The sequence below is a fragment of the Peromyscus maniculatus genome, chromosome 2, assembly GCF_049852395.1.
Source record: "Peromyscus maniculatus bairdii isolate BWxNUB_F1_BW_parent chromosome 2, HU_Pman_BW_mat_3.1, whole genome shotgun sequence".
Classification (NCBI taxonomy): Eukaryota; Metazoa; Chordata; class Mammalia; order Rodentia; family Cricetidae; genus Peromyscus; species Peromyscus maniculatus.
The window spans coordinates 166062199-166087342 of NC_134853.1; the positions used below are offsets into that span (position 1 = coordinate 166062199).

At 48.3% G+C, this 25144-nt stretch overlaps 2 protein-coding genes across 2 annotated transcripts; one reads left to right on the forward strand and one right to left on the reverse strand.

The window, feature by feature from the left end:
• The first annotated feature begins 1024 nt into the window (after positions 1–1024).
• Positions 1025–15020, forward strand: Dffa (DNA fragmentation factor subunit alpha). The gene is made up of 6 exons (XM_006975225.4): positions 1025–1248; positions 2874–3035; positions 4258–4400; positions 11275–11464; positions 11630–11781; positions 12605–15020. The coding sequence occupies exons 1-6, from the start codon at positions 1110–1112 to the stop codon at positions 12815–12817; spliced, it is 999 nt and encodes a 332-aa protein (XP_006975287.2). The 5' UTR covers positions 1025–1109; the 3' UTR covers positions 12818–15020.
• A 6591-nt stretch (positions 15021–21611) lies between these two features.
• On the reverse strand, positions 21612–23149 carry Cort (cortistatin). Its single transcript, XM_076563522.1, has 2 exons — positions 22878–23149; positions 21612–21888 (listed from the first exon to the last, which is right to left on the reverse strand). The coding sequence occupies exons 1-2, from the start codon at positions 23019–23021 to the stop codon at positions 21679–21681; spliced, it is 354 nt and encodes a 117-aa protein (XP_076419637.1). The 5' UTR covers positions 23022–23149; the 3' UTR covers positions 21612–21678.
• Positions 23150–25144: the final 1995 nt, after the last annotated feature.

A 25144-nucleotide genomic window follows, 5' to 3' on the forward strand; every position in this document is an offset into this window, starting at 1 on the left:
AAGATGAAAAATGGTCAGGACTATCACTTGGAAACTTTCCAGGTGAGTGTCCCGGGAGACAATGTTGGCAAGGCTTATATGGACAAAACCTATTGGCCACCGTACTTTCCCATGAGGCTTTGCTGTTATTTTATTTTATTTTTTTTCAATAACTATAATTCCCAGAATCCCAGGAAGTTACCTGGTCCTTGGGCAGGTGTGGCTTACAGGTTAACTTCAGGCCTCACAGCCTCTGAGAGAACTCAGGCTACAGAGCAGGCAAGGCTGGGCTGCATCTCCTGCAGTCTGACAAGATAAAGAAAACCAAATCATGAATAGTGGTTTATACCTGAGGATGCAGAGTCAAGAGGGTTGTCAGGCTTGTTTGTTTGTTTATTTTTAAGACACTGTTTCTCCTCTTTTATGTAGTTCTGGCTGTCCTGAAACTCACATTGCAGACCAAGCTGCTCTGAACTCACCAAGATGCTCCTACCTCTGCCGCCTGAGGACGTAAGGCCTGCGCAGCCACACCCAACTCAATGGCAACTCTTTTTTTTGTTTGTTTGTTTGTTTGGGTTGTTGTTGTTTTCGAGACAAGGTTTCTCTGTGTACCCCTGGCTATCCTGGAATTGGCGCTGTAGACCAGGTTGACCTCGAACTCACAGCGATCCGCCTGGCTCTGCCTCCCAAGTGCTGGGATTAAAGGTGTGTGCCATTGCCCAACTCTTAAATAAAACATAAAGACATGGCTGGCAATGTGTAGAACTGTGCTTACCACACGTGAGTCCTGGGTTCCATCATATAGTGCTTTAGAGAAGAGAATGGAAGGGGAGAGGGGAAGAGGAGAGCGCAGAGGAAAGAAAAAAGAAAACCGCCAGCTCTCTCCCTTTCCTGAGCCCAATCCCCGCCCCCGGCTTTGAACCCAGAAGCTACAATTCCGGAAGTGCCCCGGAAAGCATGCGATTAGCCTGGACTAGAACTACATCTCCCAGCGTGCCTTGGACTTGGCGTAACTTGCTGGGGAGAGAACTACATCTCCCGGCAGGCCACGGGAGGAAGGGTGTCAGAGACCGGGGAAGCGGCTCTGGGCTGCTCCGGATTTCCCAGAGTCAGGTAGCTCTTAGAGGAGGATGGCGCTGTCGCGGGGAGCCAGCGCCCCGGACCCCGACGACGATGTCCGGCCTCTCAAGCCGTGTCTGCTGCGCCGAAACCACAGCCGCGATCAGCACGGCGTGGCGGCCTCCTCCCTCGAGGAGCTGAGGAGCAAAGGTTGGCTGCTGAGGGGACCGGGAGGGGTCGGGAGGGTGACCCGGAGCCGGGGGGCTGCAGCGGCCCACGTGGGTCCGGTGATTGACAGGTTTGGGGCGCTTGCTTTTATCTCCCGCGAGAGGCTCGGTGCAGATCCAGGCTCACTGGCCGGGTTTGGGATCACGCGGAGTCTGGCGTCTTCTCTCTGCTCTGGCTCCCAGAGGCGGTACCGTGGTGGGGTGGGGATGGGTGTGCACAGTCAGGACCCGGTCCATTAGATGCAGCAGCCAGCACCTGCCCCCTGGAGTCCACACAAGGAACGTGAGCTGACCCAGGTTCTGAGCCTGACTATACCACCCGACCTCGCACTTGTCTTTGGACCCTTAGTGTTTCAGCAGCCTACTGGGTGCATCCCCAGCCTTGCCTCAAAGGACTGTTGGAGCCCTCAAACGAGATGGCACGTTCAAATGATTTACAAGCGTTATTATCCCGTAGCAACAAACTATGCACCCGACGGCGTTCTGCGGGTCTTCATGGAAGCTAGCGCCCGGCCTGTAGTCATAGTGTGTGCAGCTTCCTGAGAGCCCCAAGATCCAGGAGCAGGGTGTGATTCGGTGACAGGGATTCTGCCTTTGCGTTTCACCTTGGCGCCGCTGGGTTACTTCAGTGCCACTTCAGCTGCATTGGCTGCGTGTCCTTGGCACAGAGAGGCCCGTGTTCTCTGCAGCTGAGCCTAGAGGAGACTACTGGCCGTCCTATTTTGGGTGATGACAGCATTGTGGAAAGCCTCTTGCCTGGCAATAATAAAAATGAAAGATTCTGAGACAAGCTTCTGCCGCTGTTGTATTTTCCTTCAGTTAGAACAGCTGCGAAGGAAGATATCGACGAAGAGAAGAAAGCACTTTTCGTTCTTTTTTCTGACATTTGATATGTAGAATTTAAGAGGACCACTAAATAAGTGAGTAAGAGACAGCATTACTTGTCCACAAGCAATTAGGCCAGGTTCTGGCTGGGCGCTTGTTTAAGTTGGCTCAAATGGCTATGTCAGGGTGCAGAGTAGTTGTGGAAAACATTTCCAGGAGCCACTCTGGGTTTAAATCTCACGTTGGGGTGCTGGAAAGATGGATCAGCTGTTAAAAGCACTGGCTGCTCTTGCAGAGAATCTGGGTTGAGTTCTAGGCACCCACGTGACAGTTCCCAACCATCTGTAACTCCAGTTCCAGGGCATCCAACGCCCTCTTCTGGCCTCCTTGGGCACAAGCCATGAATGTGGTCCACACACACACACATTCAGAAAAAAACATTCATACATACAAAAATCTAAAAAATAAATCTCAACTGTGCTACTTACTGTGGGATTTTGAATAGCTTACTTACTCTATCTGAGCTTGGGTTCATTGTCTGTAAATCGGGACTAATAATAGTAACTCCCTTATAGGATTAGTAGTTTACCTTAAAAGCAGTTAGAACAGGACCAGGCATGTGATAAATGTTATGTTACATTGGTGCTAAGAGTTATGGTTGTGATTTATCTACTGTTATGTCCCAGCATTGCTAGTTAGCTCTTGGGGCGCACATGTGAGTACTAAGACGGATGTCATTTCCTTAAGATGTTTGTCACCTGCCAGACATTTTATTCTTCTCAGCTTGCGAAATACTGGCCATTGATAAGTCCCTGACACCAGTCACCCTGGTCCTGGCAGAGGACGGTACAATAGTGGACGACGATGACTACTTCCTTTGTCTGCCTTCTAATACCAAGTTTGTGGCGTTGGCTGGTAACGAGAAGTGGACATACAACAATTCGGGTAAGAACTTTAGGCTGAACGGCCAATATATGTCCCCATTCATTTGGCTGCACCAGTGAGCAGTTGCTGTTAGTCTGGCTGTCCAAGCATTTACACGGCGGATGTTACCTGAGCCCCTCTGTGTGCCAGGCACAGTGCTAAGGGATGTGGATGAGTGAGACATCTCACCCAGACCCGCAGCAACTGAAACCCAGCATGTCAGTGAAACTGGGGGTGTGAATCATGGCTCTGTCGTTTCTAGCCAGGTGACTGGGCAAATTGCACAGCTTGCCAGGTCCTCATTGAAATGATACTTACAGCATCTGTCTATCCCGACTGCGACAACCAAGAATGTCTCCAGACACTGTCCAAGGCACCATATTAGTGATTGCTCTTATCTGCCCCACAGCAAGGTCTCAGTAGAGGTGAATGATGCCATCATCATCCCTGAATATTTAGATTAACACTCATCGTAGAGCTAGAGAAGCGTCTTTGAGAAAGACCATTGCTACTCCATGGAGGAAATCACCCTTCAGCCATGGCTTTCCCAGCCACCATTGTGCTTGCTGCCCCAGTTAAGGAAAGAATCAGCCCTACCCCTCACCACCCCCAGGAGAAGTGCTGGTCAGAGCGAGTATTTTCAACGCAGCCAAGCGTGGTGGTGGGTACCTGTGATCCCAGAACCTAGGAGTCAGAGGCAGGAGGATCAGAAGTTATAGGCTAACCTCAACTACAGAATGAGTTCAAGCCTAGCTAGGGCTACATGAGACCTTAGCTTCCCACTTCCCCAAAAAAGAACACAGCCAAGCACAGAGACTAATCAAGAGAGCTGTGGTAGGACCTTTGACCCGTGTGTGACCGCACCTCAGGGCTAAGTGGCCACTGCTTCCTTTTTTCCTTTTGCCTGACTCTATAGATCAGGCTAGCCCCAGACTTGCTGCAGTCCTCCAGCCTCTGCCTCCTGAGGGCTGGGATTAAAGATGTGCACCACCATCTCTCCGAAGAATACAGTACAGTTTCCCACAGAAGTAGGGCATGGGACCCAGAAGACAGAGGAGAGAACGTTAAGGCCTGAGGTAGGGATTAGCTGGCCTGCGAATCCCTGAGAAAAGCTGCATCCCTGTCATTACATCACCCTGAGTGGTCGGGCAGAAGGACGTGCTCTTTCCCATGGTGCTGTGTGTTGGGGTTGAAGGCAGAGCGGCCCCTGAATCGCTGACCTGGCTGGCATTCTCTCTGTCAGATGGAGGAACAGCCTGGGTTTCCCAAGAGTCCTTCGACGTTGACGAAACAGACAGCGGGCCAGGGGTCAAGTGGAAGAACGTGGCCAGGCAGCTGAAAGAGGATCTGTCCAGCATCATCCTGCTGTCAGAAGAGGACCTCCAAGTGAGTCTCGTCCACAGCCCACAGCACTCACCAGCCTTTGCTGTCCTAGTACCTTAGGTTCTGGCCCCCTTTTCTCCTGCCGTAGTAATTCCATTTTTTAAATTGTCTGTAGAGAACTTGTTTTTTTCTTTTAATTGTCCATTTATTTTCAGGGTGTGTGTGTGTGTGTGTGTGTGTGTGTGTGTGTGTGTGTGTGTGTGCGCGCGCGCGCGCGTTTGCGTGTTTGCGTGTGTGGTTTTTTGGTTTGGTTTGGTTTTTGAGTTTTGGTTTTTCGAGACGGTTTCTCTCTGTACCTTTGGAGCCTGTCTTGGATCTTGTTCTGTAGCCCAGGCTGGTCTCCAACTCACAGAGATCCACCTGGCTCTGCCTCTCAAGTGCTGGGATTAAAGGCATGCGCCACCACCGCCTGGCTTTTTTTGATTTTTTGAGACAGGGTTTCTCTGTGTATCCTTGGCTGTCCTGGAACTCACAGAGATCCACCTGTTAGTTTTATGCAGCACGTTATTCATTAATCGTCGCTGTTGTGGTCATGTAGCAACACTACCTACCTCTGCCTTCCCAGTGCTGGGGTTTTAAAGCACACACCACCACTCCCTGCCTTAAATCTTTTAAACAGGTTTGTTTGTTTGTTTGGACATAGAGTCTCACTATGTAGCTCTGGCTGTCCTGGAACTCACTCTGTAGATGAGGTTAGCCTCAAACTCACAGAGATCTACCTGCCTCCGCCTCCTGAGTGCTGGGACTAAAGGTGTGCGCCCCTACACCTGGCTAAGATTTATTTTTATTTATATGTATGTGTGTGTTTCTGTGGGTGTCCACAGAAGCTAGAAAACTGGATCTTCTGGAGTTGGAGTTAAAGGTGGCTGTGAGCTGACCTGGGTTCTGTGAACCAAACTCCAGTTATCTGGAAAAGCAGCAAGCGTACTTAACCACTGAGCCCTGTTTTGGTTTTTTGAGATGGGGTCTCCTGTGTTGGTTTTAAATGCGGCGCTTTTACCATGTGAGCAGGACAAAACCCAGTGTCAGAGCTTTGTTAGAAATGGGGGAGGGGGGGACAAAAGAGAGCGTGGCCAGGCCTGGGGCAGAGACACATGCAAGAGGGGGGGGGGCAGAAGAGGAGGGAGCAGTTTGTATCCCGCTTTTTAAGGATTCCCCTGCACATGCGCGGGTAGGCTTAAGGAGCCACGCCACACATGTGAAATGGCGTAGCAAAGACAGAGGACCCCTTGCTTAGCTACTGAACTACGCATGTGCATTCATATAGCTGGAGTGGCAGAATCCTAACATCTTGTAGCCCAGGCTGGCTCCTCCTGCACGACCTCCAAACTGCTGCGATTGTGAGCCTGCACCACCCCACTTTTTGTTGTTTTCTGAGTTGGTTTATTTAGTGCTAGCAATTGAGCATGCTGAGTCCTGTTCTACCACTGAGCCACCCTTCTAACCATTCATCCCCAATAGTTCTCAATTCATAAGTAAGTCCTACAACTAAGAACCTTCATTTTCTGAGTCTGCTCTAAAGTGGTCTTTGTCAAAATCTGTTGTTTTATTTTATGTGTATGAGTGTTTTGTCTGCATGTGTGTGTGTGCACCATTTGCATGCCTGACGCCCTTGGGTACCTGAAGGTGTCCTGTCCCCTAGAACTGGAATTGTGAACAACTGTTAACGGCAGATCTGCCTAGAAACCCACCTTGGGTCTTCTGGATCAGCAAGTGCTCCTTGCCTCTGAACTGTCTCCAATTGTTTCTTTATATTCAGTATGCAGCAGACTCATGAGTGGACTTTTTCAAATGTGAATGCCCAGGCCCCACCCTAGACCTATTCAAGTGAATACACAGAGTGGTATGCAGGGATGGTGGGAACTACTGTGTAGATTGGAGATGATAAGGAGGTTCCTTTCTGGTAATTTTTTAAACTTACATGCTCATTTTGAATAAGTAAGATAAATACATCTACACAGTTCAAAATTCAAAAGGTATAAAAAGATAAACTGGAATAGTGGCATATGCCTTTAATTCTAGCACTCAGGAGGCAGAGGCAGGAGGATCTCTGTGAGTCTGAGGCCAGCTTGGTCTACAGAGTGAGTTCCAGGACAGCCAGGGCTACGTAGTGAGACCCTGTCTGGAAAAAATAATAATAATAAAAAGATAATGTCCTAGGTGAGTGTACCCCTGCTGACTAGATCAGCAAATTGTGGAGAGTGTGTCCATAAAAAGGATGGGGTCTCAGGGCTGAGGAGACACAAACACAAGGATGTGAGTTCAGTCCTCAGAAGCCATGTGAAAAAGCCAGCTGTGATGGTGCACACCTGGAATCTCAGGACTGCAGAGGCAGACAGGTAGATCCCTGGAGTTTGCTGGCTAGCCAGCCTCACCTACTGGGTCAGGGAAAGACAGAAAAGGTGGATAGTACTGGAGGGACAATAGCCGAGGCTGCCCTCTGTCCTCCACCTGCATGTACACACCCAAACACACACAATAAGGAGTGGTCTTACCCACGGTACAACACCAGTGAATCTTTAGTAAAATTTAGTAGTGTGTGTGTGTGTGTGTGTGTGTGTGTGTGTGTGTGTGTGTGTGAGAGAGAGAGAGACAGAGACAGAGACAGAGACAGACAGAGACAGAGAGAGGAGAGAGAGAGATGGGAGAGACCTGCCTCTCATGGGCATGTGTGTGGAAGGAGAATGACTTAGTGGAGTCAGTTCTCCTTCCACTGTTATGTAGGCTCCTGGAACTGAACTCAGTCCTCAGATTCGCACAGGAAGCATGTCATCCTCTGAACCATCTCGCCAGCTTAACATCAGCGAATCTTAAAAGCACTGTAGTGAGTGAAAGAAGCCAGACAATAGACCATATCATCTATGAGTGCATCAGCTAAAAATGTTTATTTATTTACTTATTCTGGTTGTTTTCTTTGGCACAAGTCTTGCTTTGAAGGCCTGGCTGGCCTTGATCTTTTCACATAGCTCAGGTTGGCCTCAAACTTGCAGTAAGCAATCTTGCTGCTTCTGCCAACCCAAGTGCTGGATCTTCAGGTGTCCATCACCACATCTGACTCTGTGATTACATTTATATGAATTTGCTAGCCTTTGCAATACCATGGAGATTAAAAAGTAGATTAAGCTGAGCATGGTAGTACAAGCCTTATACCCCAGTACTTGGGAGACTGAGACAAGAGCATCATGAGTGTGTGGCCAGCCTGGGCTACATAGTAAGACCCTGACTTAAAAACAAATAAACAAGCTGGGCGGTGGTGGTGCATACTTTGAATTCCAGCTCTCGTGGGGTAGAGGAAGGCGGATCTCTGAGTTCCAGGACAGCCAGGGCTCCATAGAGAAACCCTGTCTCAAAACAAAACAAACAAATAAAGTAGATAAATGATTGTGTGGGCTATGGCACCAATAGGAGCTAGGGAGTAATTGCTAATGAGTTTGGTTTTAGATGGTAAATTTTTTTCTCAGTGCTGAGATGGGGCTATATACATGCTTCGTCACTGAGCTGCACCCCCAGGCAGTGGGGAAATAGTCTAAGATGGGTTATGGTGGTGGGATATGCTAAACTTCCCCAAATGGAAGATTCATATGGACGTAAGGACATATGCCCTTCTGCAGTCACCTTTTCCCTCCCTGAGACCAGTGATCTGCCTGTTTCCCACTCCAAGACATTTTGCCTACAAACAAGTATGCGTATGTTTTCTCCTCTTTTTTTATGTATGCAGAGTTATATCAGCTTTTTATTATTTATTTTTATTATTTTTAAAATTGTATGTGTATGTGTATTGGGTGTAGGTTCCTTCAGAGGCAATGAATACCCTGGAGCTGAGGTTTCCCATGTAGGTGATGGGAACTGGACTCAGGTCCTCTGGAAGAGCAGTACATGGTCTCACTGCTGAGCCATCTCTCCAACCCTGTTTGTGTGTGTGTGTGTGTGTGTTGCACATGTGTGAGAACAGGGAAGTGTTCTCCTGTGCATGCTTATGTGGAGTCCAGAGGTCCATATTGGGTATCTTCAGCCATTTTGCAGAGTTGCTTCTCTATAAAATAAATTCAGAGTGTAATTGCTCAATTAAAGAGTATGCCCATTTAAAACATTGGCAGGTTCCCAAGAGATAACACACTGAAAGCCTCAGATCAAGAGAGCACCACATGGGGGTGTCAGGGCCAGTGTTCTGGACAGAAAGAAGGCAGGAACCTTTTCAGTTTTCTTCTGGATGTGATTGAGTGCCTGTGCATGGGTGAGTGCAGGTGCCCACAGAGGCCGTCAGAGTCAGGACCCCTGGAGCTGGAGTTCCAGGAGATGGTAAGCTGTCTACTGTAGATGCTGGGAATGAAACTTAAATTATCTGCAAGAGCAGTGTGCACTCAACCTCTGAGCCATCTGTCCAGGCCTTTCATTTTTATCAATTTATTTATTTATTTATTTTTAAGAATTAAAGGGTAGGAGCTGGAGCGATGGCTCAGAGGTTAAGAGCACTGGCTGCTCTTCCAGAGGACATGGGTTCAATTCCCAGCAACCATATAATGGCTCACAACCATCTATAATGAGAGATCTGGTGCCCTCTTCTAGCATGCAGGCAGAACACTGTATACATAATAAATAAATCTTTAAAAAGAAAGAAGAATCAAAGGGTAGAAGGCATGGTAGTTCATGCCTGCAACCCTAGCACTTGGGGGCTAAGAAGGGAAGATTGCCAAACAGGCAGCCTGAACTGCAGAGCTTCCAGGCCAACCTGAGCTGCAGTGGAGACTGTTTTCAGAACAGTAGGGGCTGGGGACGTAGGGCACTTGGTGGAGTCTTGCCTAGCGTGCATGAAGCCCTGGCTATAAACGACTGTTGCAACCCTGAGGGAAAGGTGTCCTGACTATTCAGGGAGTCAGGCAACACCTTGAGCTGCTTAGGACAGCTCTGGAGGCTGGAGCTGCATTGGGACAGCTCAGCTCTGGAGAGAAAGATAGCCTGACTGTTTGGGAGTCAGGCTATACCTGGAGCTTGGGGGTGGTGGGGGGCGGTCTCCCTGCAGGATATAGCAATCTGATTTCAGAGCCAAACTAATTTTCTTTCGCTGGCTTTTCTTAGCTCTTTGGCACCAATTCTAAGGCCAGGGCATATTTCTTTCACTGGCTCTGATTCCAGGGTTTGTCAGGGCATGTTTCTTTGGTTCTGGGTTCAGGGATAAAGTGTTTTTTTTTTTTTTTTCTGGCTCAGGTCCCAGATCTAGGCTGTGTTTCTTTCACTGGTTCCGGGCTCCAGGGTCAGGGTGGGTTTCTTTAGCTGGCCCCTTTTCCCTACACTGGCTTCCATCCCCACAGCTTATAAACTGGTGGTGTGTGTAAAACTATAATCTCAGTACTATGTGTGTGTAAAACTATAACCTCAGTACTATGAGTTGGAGGAAGGAGGATCAGAAGTTCAAATCCATCCTCAGCTACAAATCAAGCTGAGTCTACAAGAGTCTCAAAGAAACAAAAAGGACTTTCTGAGGCTGCTACCCAAGAATAAAGGAGAAATGTGGCCTTCAAGAGGACTGGGCCATGTAGGTAATGGGAAATGCCATTCCCTCATTCCTATTACTCAAGAGATGTGAACTCTTTTTGTTATGACGTTTCTTTTTCTTCTCTTTCTTTTCTATTTAATTGTATTTATTTATTTTGAGGCAGGGTCTCACTATGAAGCCCTGCCTACTCTAGAACTTGTTATATAGATCAAACTGGCCTCTCTCTGCTTTCCTTTACTGGGATTAAGGCATGTGCTACCATGGCCAGCTTCCTCTCCTCCGCCTCCTCCTTCTTTTAATAGTTTTTTTTTTTTAATTAATTTTTTTAATATATTTTACATACCAACCATAGGCTTTTTTTCTCTTTTGAGCACAAGGATCATTTTTTCTTTATCCCTGTTTGCTTGTTTTCAATGCTAGAGCTCAGACCCAGGGCCTTGTGGCTATTGGAAAACCACTCTGCCTCTGGATGCCACCCTAGCTTTGTGAGATTTGCATAGCAAACTAATATGCCAGCAGTTTGGTCGTTTCCTTGAGAAGCAGTTTTGTTGTTGATTTGAGACCTTATGTATTCCAGACTGGCCTTAAACTCACCATGTAGCCATAGGTGACCTGAGGTAGGGTCTGGTCTTATGACCTCTGCAGTCACAGGTTGAACATGCCATGTCAAAGCTCTGGGAAGGTTACATTCTAAAACAGAATCTTGGGTGGAGAGATGGCTCAGCAGGTAAGTGTGTTTGCAGCACAGGCCTGATGGCCTGAGTTCAGAGCCCCAGGTAAAAAGCCAGGCTACCCTCTCATCTCCACATGCATAAACAAAAATAAATAAATATTTTTAAGAAACAGGGCCAGCAACACGGCTTAGTAGGTAGAGGCAGTTGCCATCAAGCTCAGGGACCCACATGGTAGAGAGACTCGGTCCTCCACATGTTCACCCTGATGTCTTCATGCCTATGCTCACATACACAATATACACAGTGACAACAACAGTAATAGAGTTTTAAATTTAATTGATTCATTGTGAGAATGATCAGTTGCCTCCTTCAGTTTCTATGTTGAATTTTTTTTAGTTAAAAAAAAAAATTAAAAAAACAAAAATTAAGGGCTGGAGAGATGGCTCAGCAGTTAAGAGCACTAGCTGTTCGTCCAGAGGTCCTGAGTTCAGTTCTCAGCAACCACACGGTGGCTCACAACCATCTATAATGAGATCTGGTGCCTTCTTCTGGCCTGCAGGCGTACATGCAGGCAGAACTCTGTATATATAATAAACAAATCTTTAAAAAAAAAAAGTGACTTGAGAAAAAGATGAAGTGTTCTGAAATGGATGTGTGCGAGAGCTGCCACCTCCCTTACGGTTTCTCAGAGCCTTTGCTTGACTGCCAGGTACTCATCGACATCCCCTGTTCAGAGCTGGCTCAGGAACTTTGCCAAAGCTGTGCCGCTGTCCAGGGGCTCCAGAACACACTCCAGCAGGTGCTTGACCAGAGAGAGGAGGCCCGCCAGTCCAAGCAGCTCCTGGAACTCTATCTCCGGGCCTTGGACAAGGAAGGCAACATCTTGTCCAACCAGGAAGGTAGGACTCGGCTACTCGGGGAGCATCCTGAGGGTGGGGCCTTGTTTGCTGAGATTTCCCGAAGACGACAACCCCCCGGGAATGCGGCTGCTCTCTCCCTGCTGGTCCCCTGCTCGGCTGACTGTGGTTTCATGGCCTGCTGCTCCTCTCTCGTCTACTTTGCAGAGTCCAAAGCTGCCCTCGCTGAAGACTTGGACGCGGTTGACACGGGCGTCGGCAAAGAGACGGCTTCTGGGATAGCACTTACAAGCCAGATCCTCACTGCACTGAAGGAGAGGCCGGCTCCAGAGCTGAGTTTCTCTAGTCAGGATTTGGAGGTGGGCGGTGACTAGGGCCCTGAACTGCAGAGAATGACTGACAGCTGCCAGTTTGCCTTTTAACACAGCCAGAGCGTTTGCAGACATCTTATTTAATCAAAATCCAAGTGGCTTTTTTTTTTTTTTTTTTTTAGTTTTTCAAGGCAGGTTTTCTCTCTGTAGCCTTGGCTGTCCTGGAACTTGCTCTGTAGACCAGGCTGGCCTTGAACTCATATCTACCTACCTCTGCCTCGAAAGTGCTGGATTAAAGGTGCCACCATTACCCAGTTCCAAGTGGCTTTTAAAAGAAAAGGGGTCATCAGAAAAGAGATTCTCGGGTCATCAAACATTAGTCTCCAAGCCTCTGAGGTGGCTTCAAGGTAGAGAGAGTCCCTAAGTAATCCGAGGCCAGCACAGTCGCACAAGAAGGCCAGCTTAGGGCTGGGGGAAGAGCAGCACTGGCCAACATTCCCCAGCCTTGGGTTTGGGCCTCAGCACCATGGGGGACAGAAGGCAGGCTGGCCTGTGGGGCCCTCTTGGGCTGGCTGTCTTAAGAGTGGAGGACCAGTGGCTGGACGAGAGGATCCCTGGGGTGGGTATTCTCTACCCTTTGCTCTTGGCCCTTGTACCAAGTACCTGCCAATCTAGAAGGAAGGAGGTTAGATTACCTGAGCTTGGTTCACTCCCCTGTGGGCCTGAGTGATCACGTGCTAGGAAAGGCCCATCACAGTGCATTCCAGGCCAGCCTGGGCTGCAGTACAGAGCTGTCTCAGATGAGAAGAAACGCGAGAGCGCAGGCGAGGGCACGGAGCTGTGGTCTCAGTGGTTCTTCTTCCTGCCGCAGCTGGTCTCCAGGGAGGACCCCCGAGCCCTGGCTGTCGCTTTGAGCTGGGACATAAAGAAGGCAGAAGCAGTCCAGCAGGCCTGCACCACGGAGCTCGCCCTGCGCCTGCAGCAAATGCAGAGCTTGCATTCACTCAGGAATCTTTCGGTGAGGAGGAATCCACTGCCCGGGGAACAGCAGAGCCCCAAACGAGCCAGACAAGACCCCGAGTAGCTCCACCGGAAGCACGCTTTGCTGAGGAGAACGCTGGGGTTTGCTGTCAGGAAACAACTTCCGCTTGTCATTTTACTGCCTACATTCTGCTCTACCTCCTGCCTTCCAGGATGCTCTTCTAGCAGAGGGGGCTTCTACCCCTCCAGGAAAGCTGTTTCAGTCTGTACACATGCCCTCTACCTCCTTTCCGTGTACTTAGAGTCTCATTTTTGTTTCCTGTATGAGTGTTTGCCTGAATGTATGTCTGTGCACCACATGGGTGCCTCGAGCCCACGAAGGCCAGAAGCGTGGGTCAGATGCCCTGGAACTGGAGTTACAGACTCTGGGTGCTCTGGAAGAGCAGCCACTGCTCTTAGCCACTGAGCCAGCCCTCCAGCTCCCAGAGTATACTTATTGTACATGAGGCCTTAGGTTCCAAGTGAAGTACTTGTTAAAGACTGTGAAAATCTGTCATACTTTGGACTCAATGTCCTTATTCTACAACTTGAACAGTAGAGTTTTAGACACAGACAATCGAAAAGAAAAGGCTAACAGCGGTGATCGTGGCCATGAACTTACATCCCGAGTTAATGAATGTGGTTGTTTGTTTAAAGGCATATACTGAATCTGCAGACCCCAGGGACATGGAGTCTCCTCCACCATTTCTAACATCTGACTCAGTGCTGTGAAGCTGTTACCACTCTGAAACTCTGTTCCATTTTCTAATATGCTTTGCCAGCAGGGGGCAGCAAGTGTCGTTAAGTGATTCTCTTGCTCTGTGGCTCCAGTTCCACTTCTGGCTTTTCTCTCCCATATCTGCTCAGACTTCTGCAAGCTCTGCAATCTACAGTGCCGTCTGCTCTCAGGGAAAGGACGCTCAGTTATGGATCATTTGACTTCGTGTATGCTGAGAAGAAAACGGTGCTGTTGAGAGATGCATGCCCAGTTACTTTTCATTGTGTGCGTAGGTTCTGGATGCTGGGGATTGAACTAGGGCCTCATATATGCTGAGCACATGCCCCCTATTGGCCAGTTTAAACAAAGGAATGCAGCATTAAGTCTTGGGGTGGAGGTGGGGTGCAGAAAACAGATAAAGAGAATTGTTTCCTCGCCCAAAGCAGGAGTCATGTCTGTCAGCAGCTTTTACATCTCGTAGTGCTTCCACGTCAGTTCCTGTGTTAGGGCCACCAGTTCCTCTGCGCCTTTGTGATGCCGCTCAATCCTTAAATAAAGCCACCGCTGGTGATGCCACTCGGTCCTTAAATAATGCCACCGCTGGTGATGCCGCTCGGTCCTTAAAGCCACCGCTGGTGATGCCGCTCAGCCCCTACCATTCCTTGTTCAGGAACACTAATCCCGTCTGAGTGTAATAGTACACAAATACAAAGGGAAATAGCTTCCAATAAAATAGTGAGTGTGCTGCTGTCTGTGTGTGTGACCAACACACAGCGAAGCTGTCAGGTCATTGGATTGCCTTGGATTTCACAGAAGCAGGCTGGCAGAGTGAGCTGATTGTCAGCTCTAACAGCAGGGCAGCATTGTCCTGGCATTGAGATTTCCCCAATGAAGTTCCGAACAGAATAACATCTGTCCTCGGATTACACGTTAAATGTGTATGTTCCTAGAAATCCAAGTTACATTAAAACTAAAAATACTAGCTACTTAAGTAATCCCAGCATGCACAGGAGGACCTCTCTGAGTCTGAGGCCAGCCTGGTCTACATAGTGAATTACAATCCAGCCAGAGTTACAGAGTGAGACCCTGTCTCAAAAAATAAGAGAAAATTTAAAAATAGAAGTAGGTTTCAAGCTAAAATAATTTTGAACAGGAATTTGCTTTGGGGTCCTGTTCACTTATTCTCTGTGCACACGTGTTACACTTGTGTGGAGGTCAAAGGGCAATTTGTGGGAATCGTTTTTTCTTTCCCTGCACCATGTGGGCCCTGACGACTGACTCAGTTCTTCAGACCTGGAGGGAAGCACCCTTAGCTGCCCAGCCGTCCTGCCGGACACCAGACAGAGTTCCATCCATATGGACGATCAGCATGATGAGTCTTGGAAGAAGCCGAGCACTATGCCATGGTGCACCTGCTACCTACCTGCCAGAGAGGCTGAGGCAGGAGGATCATTTGAGGCCAGCCTGGGCAAAGTCATAGGAAAGTAGTACTATAGGACATGGAACAATACATTTGTAAAGATCTACTTATTAAAACCTTCCGATTCACTTACCGTGTGTGAGTGTTTGGTTGCATGTATGGCTGTGCACATGTGTGCTTGGGGCTCCTTGTGATCAGAAGAGGGCATTGGATTCCCTGGAACTGGAGTTGTGGATGATTGTGAGCTACCGTGTAGGTACTGGGAGTCAAACTCAGATCCTCTTCAAGAGCAACTAGTGCCTTTAACTACTGAGGCATCTCTCTAGCCCTCTCCCCCATCTTTTTAAAATGGTGTGTGTGTGATGTGATGTGAAGTAGATGCAGGCATTGTGGGTGCCAGGGTACACACGTGAGTTCAAGAGAGCAAGCTTAAGTCACCAGGCTTACTCACTCAGCACCTTTGCTGGCTGGGTCACCTCACCAGACCAGACACCAGGTACTAAAGCCCCAAGGTGAGGAAGTGTATTACCTCACCTGGGCAAGGGGCGTGGTCCCTGTCTTGTCCCAGGGTCAGGAGCGCGTGAGGCAGGGGCATTGTCGGTGACTCGAAGAGAAGCTCTGTCCCAGTGAGGGGGTGAGCGCAGTGGTAAAACCTGAGTTCAGCCCACACCATTCATTCACCTTCCCCACACCGCTGGCCTTCGGGAAGGGAAATGCGGCCAGCTGCCAATACACCCCAAAACAGGCTGAGTGAGGCCGCCTGTCCTGGCAGGGGAAGGAACGTTGCCGCCAAGCAGGGACTAATGATCTCTCCATTAACCTTTCTCCATTCTCTCGACTCCAGTCAAAATGTCGGGCCCCGTTAGGCAATTGGCTTTGACGGGAGCTCTGCTAATTACCACTTACCAACCTGTAATTTCTGGGTGGAAGCAAGAGAAGAAAATGAGTGGATTTTTCATTTTCCAGAGAGAAAGGACTAATAACCATCTTTAAAATATATATATTGAGTTCATTACAAGAGTTATTACTGAGTCCTTTCTCACTCGACTATTTAGCCATTCAGTTCCTAATTAGCTGTGCATTTTGTTTCTTCAGATTTGTCTATTATATTTGTAGGGTTTCATACATTTTTTTTTCAGGATCTTATGCTGTGTTTTTTAGTTACTTTTATTTTGTTTTTTTTTGGGGGGGAGGGGTTGTTTTGTTTTTTCAGGACAGGGTTTCTCTGTAACAGAGCCCTGACTGTCCTAGAACTTACTTTGTAGACCACACTGGCCTTGACTCGGATCCTCCTGCCTCTGCCTCCTGAGTGCTGGGATTAAAGGTGTGCACCACTGTGCCGGCCTTATGTTGTGTTTTTATTGTTTTTCCTTTATATATTTTTTTAAAGTTTTAATTATGGGAAGGTGTGTGTGTGTGTGTGTGTGTGTGTGTGTGTGTGTGTGTGTGTGTGCACGCGCTCGAGAGAGAGCTCACAGGTGACCTCAGAGGTCAGAAGCATCAGATTTCCCTGGAGATGGTTAAAGGCAGTTGTGAGCTACCTGATACGATACTGGGAACTGACCTAGGGTCCTCAAGAGCAATACCCGATCTTAACCACTGAGCCATCTCTCCACTCCCCTTTTCAGATACTTTAAAATGTTTCAGCACATGGACCATGGAATATATGTAGAGATAACCTTGAGTCAGCTCTCTTTTTCCACCAAGTGGGTCCTGAGAGTAAAACTTAGCTTGTCAAGATTGGCAGCAGGTACCTGCTGAGCCTTCTTAATGGCCCCTTAAAGGCACACACCTTTAATCCCAGCACTTGGGAGGCAGAGGCAGGTGGATCTCTGAGTTTGAGGCCATTGGTCTACAGTGAGTTCCAAGACAGACAAAGGTACACAGAGAAACCCTGTCTTGAAAAACCAAAAATAAGTAAATAAAAATCTTTGTTGTTTTGTTTGGTAGGTTGTTTTTGAGGCAAGTCTTACCATATAGCCCAGGCTGGCCTGGAACTTGAAGAATCCTCCTGCATCAGCCTCCCAAGTGCTGGGACTACAGATATTCACTACCACACGTAGATCAAACTACTGTCCTTGTTAGCCTTATAAAAAGTTGCAGGGGCTTGGGGGAGGTGGCTTAGCCGATAAGAGTGCTTGCCTAGCATGCACAAAGCTCCACATAAACTGGGTATGGTGAAGCACACCTGCAGTTTTAGCATCAGGAGACAAAGGCAGGAAAGCCAGACGCTCACTACATGGTGAGCTCAAGGTCAGCCCGGTGACTGTCTCGGTTACTTTACCATGACTAAGGCAGTGTATGAGAGAAAGAGCTTAGGGGCTGGAAAGATGACTCAGCAGTTAAGAGCCCTGGTTCTTAGAGAGGACTTGGGTTGGATTCCCAGCACCACATGGTGGTTCGCACGTGTCTGTCACTCCAGTTCCACAGCTATGTGTTTCGTCTTCTGGCCTCAGCCAGACACGTGGTGCATAGACACATGTGCAGGCGAAACACCCATACATAAAATAAATGCAAAAAAAAAGCTTAATTGGATTTACAGTTCCAGGTGGCTAAGAGTCCACAATGACAGCAAAGACATGGCCACAGGGCCAAGTGAGAGCGCCCGCACGTCTTGAACCACAAAACAGAAAGAGTCCTTTGAAACATCACCCCTCCCAAACGACATACTTCCTCCTAATCCTCTCCAAACACCCACCAGCTGGGGACCAAGTATTCAGATGGTGAGACTTACAGGGGACATCTTCAGACCACCACAGTGACCGAAGGTGCTCAAATACGAAGAAGTTATAATGGGCCGCTTGGCTGCTCCTGCTTCCTCCTTCTCCATCTAGAAAGAGGGTGTTCCTTCTCCTGCATAACTAGATGCTTGCTTTCTTCGTTTGTTCCCATGGAAGCCATCCCTCCCTGAAGCCAGATTAAGATGTGAAATGTGCCATCGGCAGGCACTGCTTATAGCAAGTTGTTGAAGTGTGTCCCTTGAGTTTACTGGTCCAAGGCTCCAAAGCCTGTCATCCTCTGCTGTTACCCCAATACAAACCATGGAGGGATTTATGGACTGTTACATTCGATTCTTTCTCAAAAAGCTGATGCCAGACACCAGAATCTGAATGGATGAATCCAAGTTGTCCAGGTCTTGTTGGCATATACCAGCTATGGAAAGGTACGCTCTAAGCTGGTGTGGTGGCACACGCCTTTAATCCCAGCACTCAGAAGGCAGAGGCAGAGGGATCTCTTCGAGCTTGAGGCCAGCCTGGTCTACATAATGATTTCCAAGATGGCCAGGAAGAAGTGTGCTCTAAGAAAGTATGCTCAAATCCTGATGCAGGAAATTACCTGTTTACCCTTCATGGTTTTTCTTTTTTCTTCGTGTGTGTGTGTGTGTGTGTGTGTGTGTGTGTGTGTGTGTGTTTGTGTGTGTAGTATATATGTGTGTGGGGCCAGGTGTAGCAACTCATGTGGGTACATGAAGAGGCCAAACTCATTTGAGACAGTCTCTCACTGAACCTTAAGCTGGCCATTTCAGCCACATTAGCTAGTCATTGAACTCCCAAGGTCTGCCTCTGACCCCAACACTGGGGGCAGGTCACAAGTGTATACTACTTCTGGGTGCCAGGGATCCAAACGCAGGTCCACATGAGTGCATGTACTTATTTATCCCCTACCTTATTAATCACAAACATTAATCCATCCTGTCTTAGTTAGGGTTTCTATTGCTGTGAAGAGACCATAATCATAGCAGCTCTTATAAAGGAAAACATTTAATTGGGGTGGCTCACTTACGGTCTCAGAGGTTCAGTCCATTACCATGGCAGCATGCAGGCAGACATGGTGCTGGAGTAGCTGAGAGTTCTGCATCTTGCAGGCAACAGGAAGTCAACTGAGACAATGGACGGTATCCCGAACATAGGAGGCCTCAAAGCCTGCCCCCACAGTGACACACTTCGTCCAACAAGGCCATACACACTCCAACAAAGCCACACTTCCTAATAGTGCCACTCCCTGAGTTTATGGGGGCCAAATACAAACTACCACACAGTCTAACACACAGCTGATGCCAACTAACGAAGTCCCCAGAACTTAGGCAGCTTGGACTAACAGACTGCCCAGCAGGATCATTAGCCTTATTGTTCTCCAATGGGACCTAGTTAAGGTGAAGTCCACAGCCTTAAGGACGGGGTAGAGAAGACTCCAGGTGAATTTAAAACACTAGTGCACCCTTGCTCTAGAAGAAACATCAAAGAGCAGTTTCTGGAGACTACCTGGCCTTTCAGTCAGATATCTCCCAGCAGTACAGACCCCAGCACTGGGGTGCAAGGCTGCTGTGCAGACGCAGATGCAGCTGCCTCTCCCATCACGTTGCTGTCCTCAGCTAGTGATTATGGCCGAGCTCAGCTCTGAGGACCACAGAGCCAAGTCAGCAGTCACAGCTGGAGTTGCCCCTGGTGTCCAAAGAGGGTGAAACTCGGGCATCTCCAGCCAGCATTGGGCCTTTCCCCATTTCAGGCCCAAACTTATGTAATTCTAAATGTAGATGTGTAAGCTCTGAGTTGAGCACCTAGGGAACTGAGTCCCAGTCTCTCTCCACACACCGAAAGATCTACCCACTGCAGTGGCCCTCAGCTCATTGCCAGAGTCTTTTGAAGAAGTTAAGTCAGGGTTACACTCTGAACTGCAGCCCAGGCTGTTCCTGAACTCACAGCAATCCTCTTGTCTCAACCTCCCGAGGGGAAGGCTGTGATCACAGCCCTAAACCCCCACACCCAACCTGCCATGGCCCTCCTTGGTAGTCTGCAAGATGACTCTGTGAGGAAAGGCGACGCATCCCAAGCCTGATGACCCTAGTTTCCTCCCTGGAGCCAACATGGTGGCCCGGGGAGCAGCTGTGTGCAGTCGTCCTGACGCCACATGCACGCTGTGACAAAAGCCCAGCATCTAGAACCTTGCGCTTGGAGTTTCTCTTGTTTGGCTCAGCAACAGTTAAAAGTGTGAGCAACCAGAAAGGATTTCAGTGCTATGGGGAGAATTAAAACATGCTAAATTTGGAAAGAGCAATTTGCCCCCAGCTTCCTTGGGGAAGACCAAAATCTTGCTCAGCTAGGGGCTCAGTGGTTGCTCGGTTTTATATCACAGAAAACAGAATTGTCTTTCATCTAACCGTTATTCACTGGAAATGAAAATGAAAAGCTATTGTGGCGATTGTGCATAAAGTATTTCACTGGACAAATATGTGTTAAGTTTCAGGCCCAGGACAAACAGCTGAGGTGCCTATTTAACACATCAGAGCAGATCTGGCTGCCAGGTTCTCTCAGAATCCCTCAGTCCCTACCTGTTACAGGGTATGGCTGGCACACCTGCCCTCTACCCTGCACTCTCCAGCCCAGAAACTGGGCTGCCCTTCCCCAGAGACTCTTCCTTTATAATCCAGACATTTTGGCTACCCGCCCTTCCCCCCCATCTCCCCACATGGCCCAGCTCATGTCCACTCTGGACTCGCCCAGATGTCTCTGCCTCTGGCTCTGCTCTCGCTTTCACATACAATAAACTTTCTCCTCCACCGTACCTAGAAGCAGTCCTTTTTCCCTTTCCCATTTATTATGGATACTGGATTTGGGGGGTAACTGTCTCAGAAGTCAAGACAAGCCAGGCATAGTGGTACATACCCCAAGTCCCAGCATATGAGACTCAGAAATAAGTGGATCAATGTGAATTGGAGGCCAGCCTGGTCCTCGTACCAAGTGGCAGGCCAGCCAAGGCTAAACAGTGACCCCGTCTCCAGAAGCAAAGTGGAGCGGCTACAGGCTGGGTGGAAGCAGCGCTGCTCAGTGATGCTTTTCTTAGTCTTTCTTCACAAAGTAAAACTGAAGCTACAATCAGGGAAAAGGAATGTAACAAATTAATATTTCTAATTAAAACTGCTGTATAACGAATTTGAATATAACTTTTATAAGCATGTCAGCATGGTGTCGGCTTAATAGCATAACATTAATTTTAAAATTAATTTTAGCTAAAATATGAGGACTAATCACTGTGCTCCTCGAGCAGCGTTGCTAACTTGCTTGCGAAGTTCACAGTGCTGAGGATCAAATGCAGGGAGGGCCCTGTGGCTGCCAGGCAAGCACTCTGCCGAGTTTCAGCCTCAGGCCTGGAGAGACATCACATTAAAAACAGACTGGAATACAGCTGGCTGTAATGGCGCACACTAATCCCAGCACTCAAGAAATGAAGACAGGTTGTGAGTTCAAGGCCAAGTGGCTATATGTAAGACCCAATCTCCAAAAGCCCAAAATAAACTGAAGATGCTGTTTTGAACTCTTAAATATGCAGCCTTGAGCTGGGCATAATCCCAGCACTTGAGAGGTAGAGGCAGGAAGATCATTTCAAGGTCATTCTTGGCTACATAAGAAGTTTAAAGCTAGCCTGAGCTTACACAGACCTTGTCAAAAACATTATGTTGTGTACACACACAGACACACACACATGGCTTTTAGCTGTTTTCAAGTGAGCCAAGACAAGCCCTCACCTCCCAGGACCAGGATGGAAACCCAATGGTCCTGTTAGAAATACTCTGGCAAGCACCACCAATCTAAAGAGAATCCTTTTTTTAGAGGATTCTCTTTAGATTTCCAGTTCCTTACTTCACCTATATGGGTAGTGGCCATTACTAAAATTTAATAATTTTCACATGGCGTGGAAGAAAAGCTCAATTAAGGAGAAAGCTCCATGTTGCCTGACATCCTTTATTCAGACTGGTTGCATTTCACAGGGTGGCTTGGCCAGGGTGGGGTTACTTGCAAGAGGAGAAGGTTTTCCAGAAGAAATTCTTGCAAGGCTTTTTGTCCCGGCGTGGGGGCTGCTGGAGAGGTGGGCTTTCCTGCCACTCAGACACCTCGCTGGCATCCCCTCCGAGGAGGGCGCTGGAGCTGGCTTGGGAGGTCCAACCATGCCACCAGGCAAGGAAAGTCAGGAGGCCATTCCTCTTCCCTTCTGCAGCTTCCTGTGTGTTTCCAGAGAAGGAAGGACAAGGGGAGTAAAGCAGGCCTGGACTCACTCAGCACTAGATGCTCGCCCTCCCTCCCTGCTCCCAGAAAGCAAGCTGCTCCTTAACAAACACATCTCCCTCAGCTGAGTCTGAAGAATCTTGGAGAAACGGCCCTGCAGAGGGCAACAGACAAATGAAAAAGAGCTGCTCATTTTGCAGCACTGTGAGCAAAGGCAAGTGGATTACTGTGAGTCTGGGACTAGCCAGGGCTAGAGTGAAACCTTGTCTCAAAATATAGATCAGTGAATTGCTACCTCTACCTTACCATCTTTGCTGAGGTCCTTAGCTATGAGACAAGGAAATCTGCTCAAGTGACTGACAGCTCAGACGCCCTGGGCAGACAGGCTCATCTAACTGGTTTCCATCTTCAGACATCCTTCTGAGTGTTCAGAAACCCGAACAGACTGAGATGCTAAAGTCTGGTCTTTCAAACTCTTTGGGAAGCTTCTAGGAATACTGTGATGATAAATGACCCACCTGAAACTCATCTGGTAATTTCAGAGAAAAATCCGTTTCTAATGGTCAACTTTATGTACTCTTTCTTGGAACTTTTTCAAAATTGAGAAAAAGAGAAAGTAAATCATTGGATGAAATTGTAAATTTACACCACGGTTAATGTGAGCGGGTGAGAGCATGGCTATGTATATGAATTAAGGCTCTCGGAGTCTATGCGACCAATACTGGCAGGGGATGGACTACAAACGCACTGTGACATCCAGAAGTCTCCAAAGAAGACACCCGCAGAGAGAGGAAGGAGCCCCTGAACAGACACAGGCTAGGACAGTGAGGGCAAAGGGAAGACCAGTGGTCTGAATGGGACACTGGAGCATCCTGGGGTGGCACACTCATGTGCGCACATGCACAGACACACACACACACACACACACACCAAGGAATTCACTGGGTGGTCAGAATGCCAGGAAGAGAGACAAACAGCAGCCTACCTGTGCAAGAGCAGGGACTGTCCTCACCACACTGTCCTGGCCAGGGGGACCCCTCTCCAGGGGAAGCGCAGTGGCTGCAGCCCCCCAGAGCAGCAGCAGCCCGAAGGCTGACAGCCACTTGCCTCTGGCACTGCAGCCACCCATCCTCTTTGGCGGTCCTCAAGTCGGTGCTCTGTGGATGAGGGGCTTTCTTTGGAGCCTTGGTATTTAAGCTGCAGCGCCAGCTGTTCTGGGGTCTGCACACGTCCATTGAAAACTTGCACGCTTCTCCACACTCGCTCAGTGACGCACAAGCCGGAGCAATCAGTTCTCACACAAACATTTGTGAGGTTGGATTTAGCCCCTTAATTAAAGACTCAGGACTTTTCCTGTGCTGAGAGTGAATCTGCTCTTATTTTAGAACACGTGCGCACTCGCTGTGAGCAAGTTCTGCTTCCTTGCAACTGTGCCTAGAGCAAGCAGGAAGCCATGAGAACAAAGCCAAGCGATTTAACAGAATAGGAAATTAGGCTTGGGTCAAGAGCCCACAGTGTGGGATCTTACCCACATGAAAGCAAGGCTGAGGGCTGGGATGCAGCTCAGCAGAGCACGTTCCTGTCATGTGTGAGGCTCTGGGTTCTGTCCCCAGCACCAAAAATCCAGTACGTCTGAATCTGCTATGGACAAAGAAACTAGGTGCAGTGAAGACTCAGGGCCACAGGACAGCACCAATGTTTCACAAATCACAAGGACGAGCCCAGAGCGTGTCCAGCACTGCCCACTACCCTCTGCCCGGGCCAAACCCTGCTTCTTCAGCCAGACCTTCACCTCACTGAAGTACAGATGCTGATGCTGATGGTGATGCAGATGCTGATGCAGATGCAGAAGACAGCATCCTGGTGACACGGAGCACTGACTTTTGCACGTCTAGCATAGTTCCTTGTCTAAGGCTTTCCAAACTTCTCATGTTAGCAAACGGCACATTTTTTAAAATGAGGCCAGGTTCAGCAGCTGAGTCTGTCACCAAGCCCGATGACCTGTCAATCCTCTGTAACCAGCATGGTGGGAGAGAACTGACTCTCTCAAACTGTCATATAAGTATGCATATCATAGCATATGTGTGTGCCCACACACATACACGCATGATAAAGGTAATATTTTTTTAAAAAATTAAGGACCATACATGTTGACACATACCTTTAATCCCAGCGCTTAGAAATATATACCTTATTCTAAGATTGGTGGTGCTTATTATTTTGATCCAAAAAGGAAATGGCCAACACTTGGGAGGCAGAGGTAGGTGGAATTCTGTGAGTTCAAGACTAGCCTGGGGGGCTAGAGAGATGGCTCAGAGATTAAGAGCACTGGCTGCTCTTCCGGAGGTCCTGAGTTCAATTCCCAGCAACCACATGGTGGCTCACAGCCATCTGTAATGAGATCTGGTGCCCTCTTCTGGTGTGCAGGCAGAACACTGTATACGTAATAAATAAATAAATCTTTAAAAAAAAAAAAGACTAGCCTGGTCTACGTAGTGAAATCCAGGACAGCCAGGGCTACATAACAGAATCACAATGTTTATGGGATCAGCAAGATGGCTCAATGGGTAAAGCACTTAATATACAAACCAGATAACCTGAGCTCTATCCCTAGAACCCACATATCGGTGAAAGGCAAGAACACGCTGCTGCTTCTTTAACAAACCTGTCTGCTGACCTGCACCCTCATGCTGTAGCACACTCATGCCCCTCCCCCAGTCAGACACCTTTTTTAAATTAAGACTGTGTGTGGCTAGAGATGTACCAAGTGTAAGGTGCCTTTCTGGTGCAGTTTACAGTCACCATCCGAGAAACCTGTACTTGGCCAACTGAGAGACCGCCTCTTCCCAAAGACAGTGACGAAGTGCTAGGCCACCTCCCAGCTCCTCACGGGTCCCCAGTTCAGAATTGTGGGGACAAATGCACAAACCCCTCATAGCCAGACAGACCTAAAAACCCATCTCAGACCACTAGAGACCCCCAAGTGTAGCAGAATATTTTAAAACATGTTACTTTTGTTTATGTTGCGTTAATATTTAACTCTGTGAAGCTGTGTTACTGTGCCTGTCTAAAACACCTGATAGTCTACTAATAAAGAACTGGCCAATAGTGAGGCAGGAGAAAGGATAGGCGAGGCTGGCAGGCAGAGAGAATATACAGAGGGAGAAAATTGGGAGGAGAAATCTAAGATCTAGGAGGCAAAGCAGGAGGAGGACTCCAGGGGCCAGCCACCCAGCTACACAGCAAGCCACA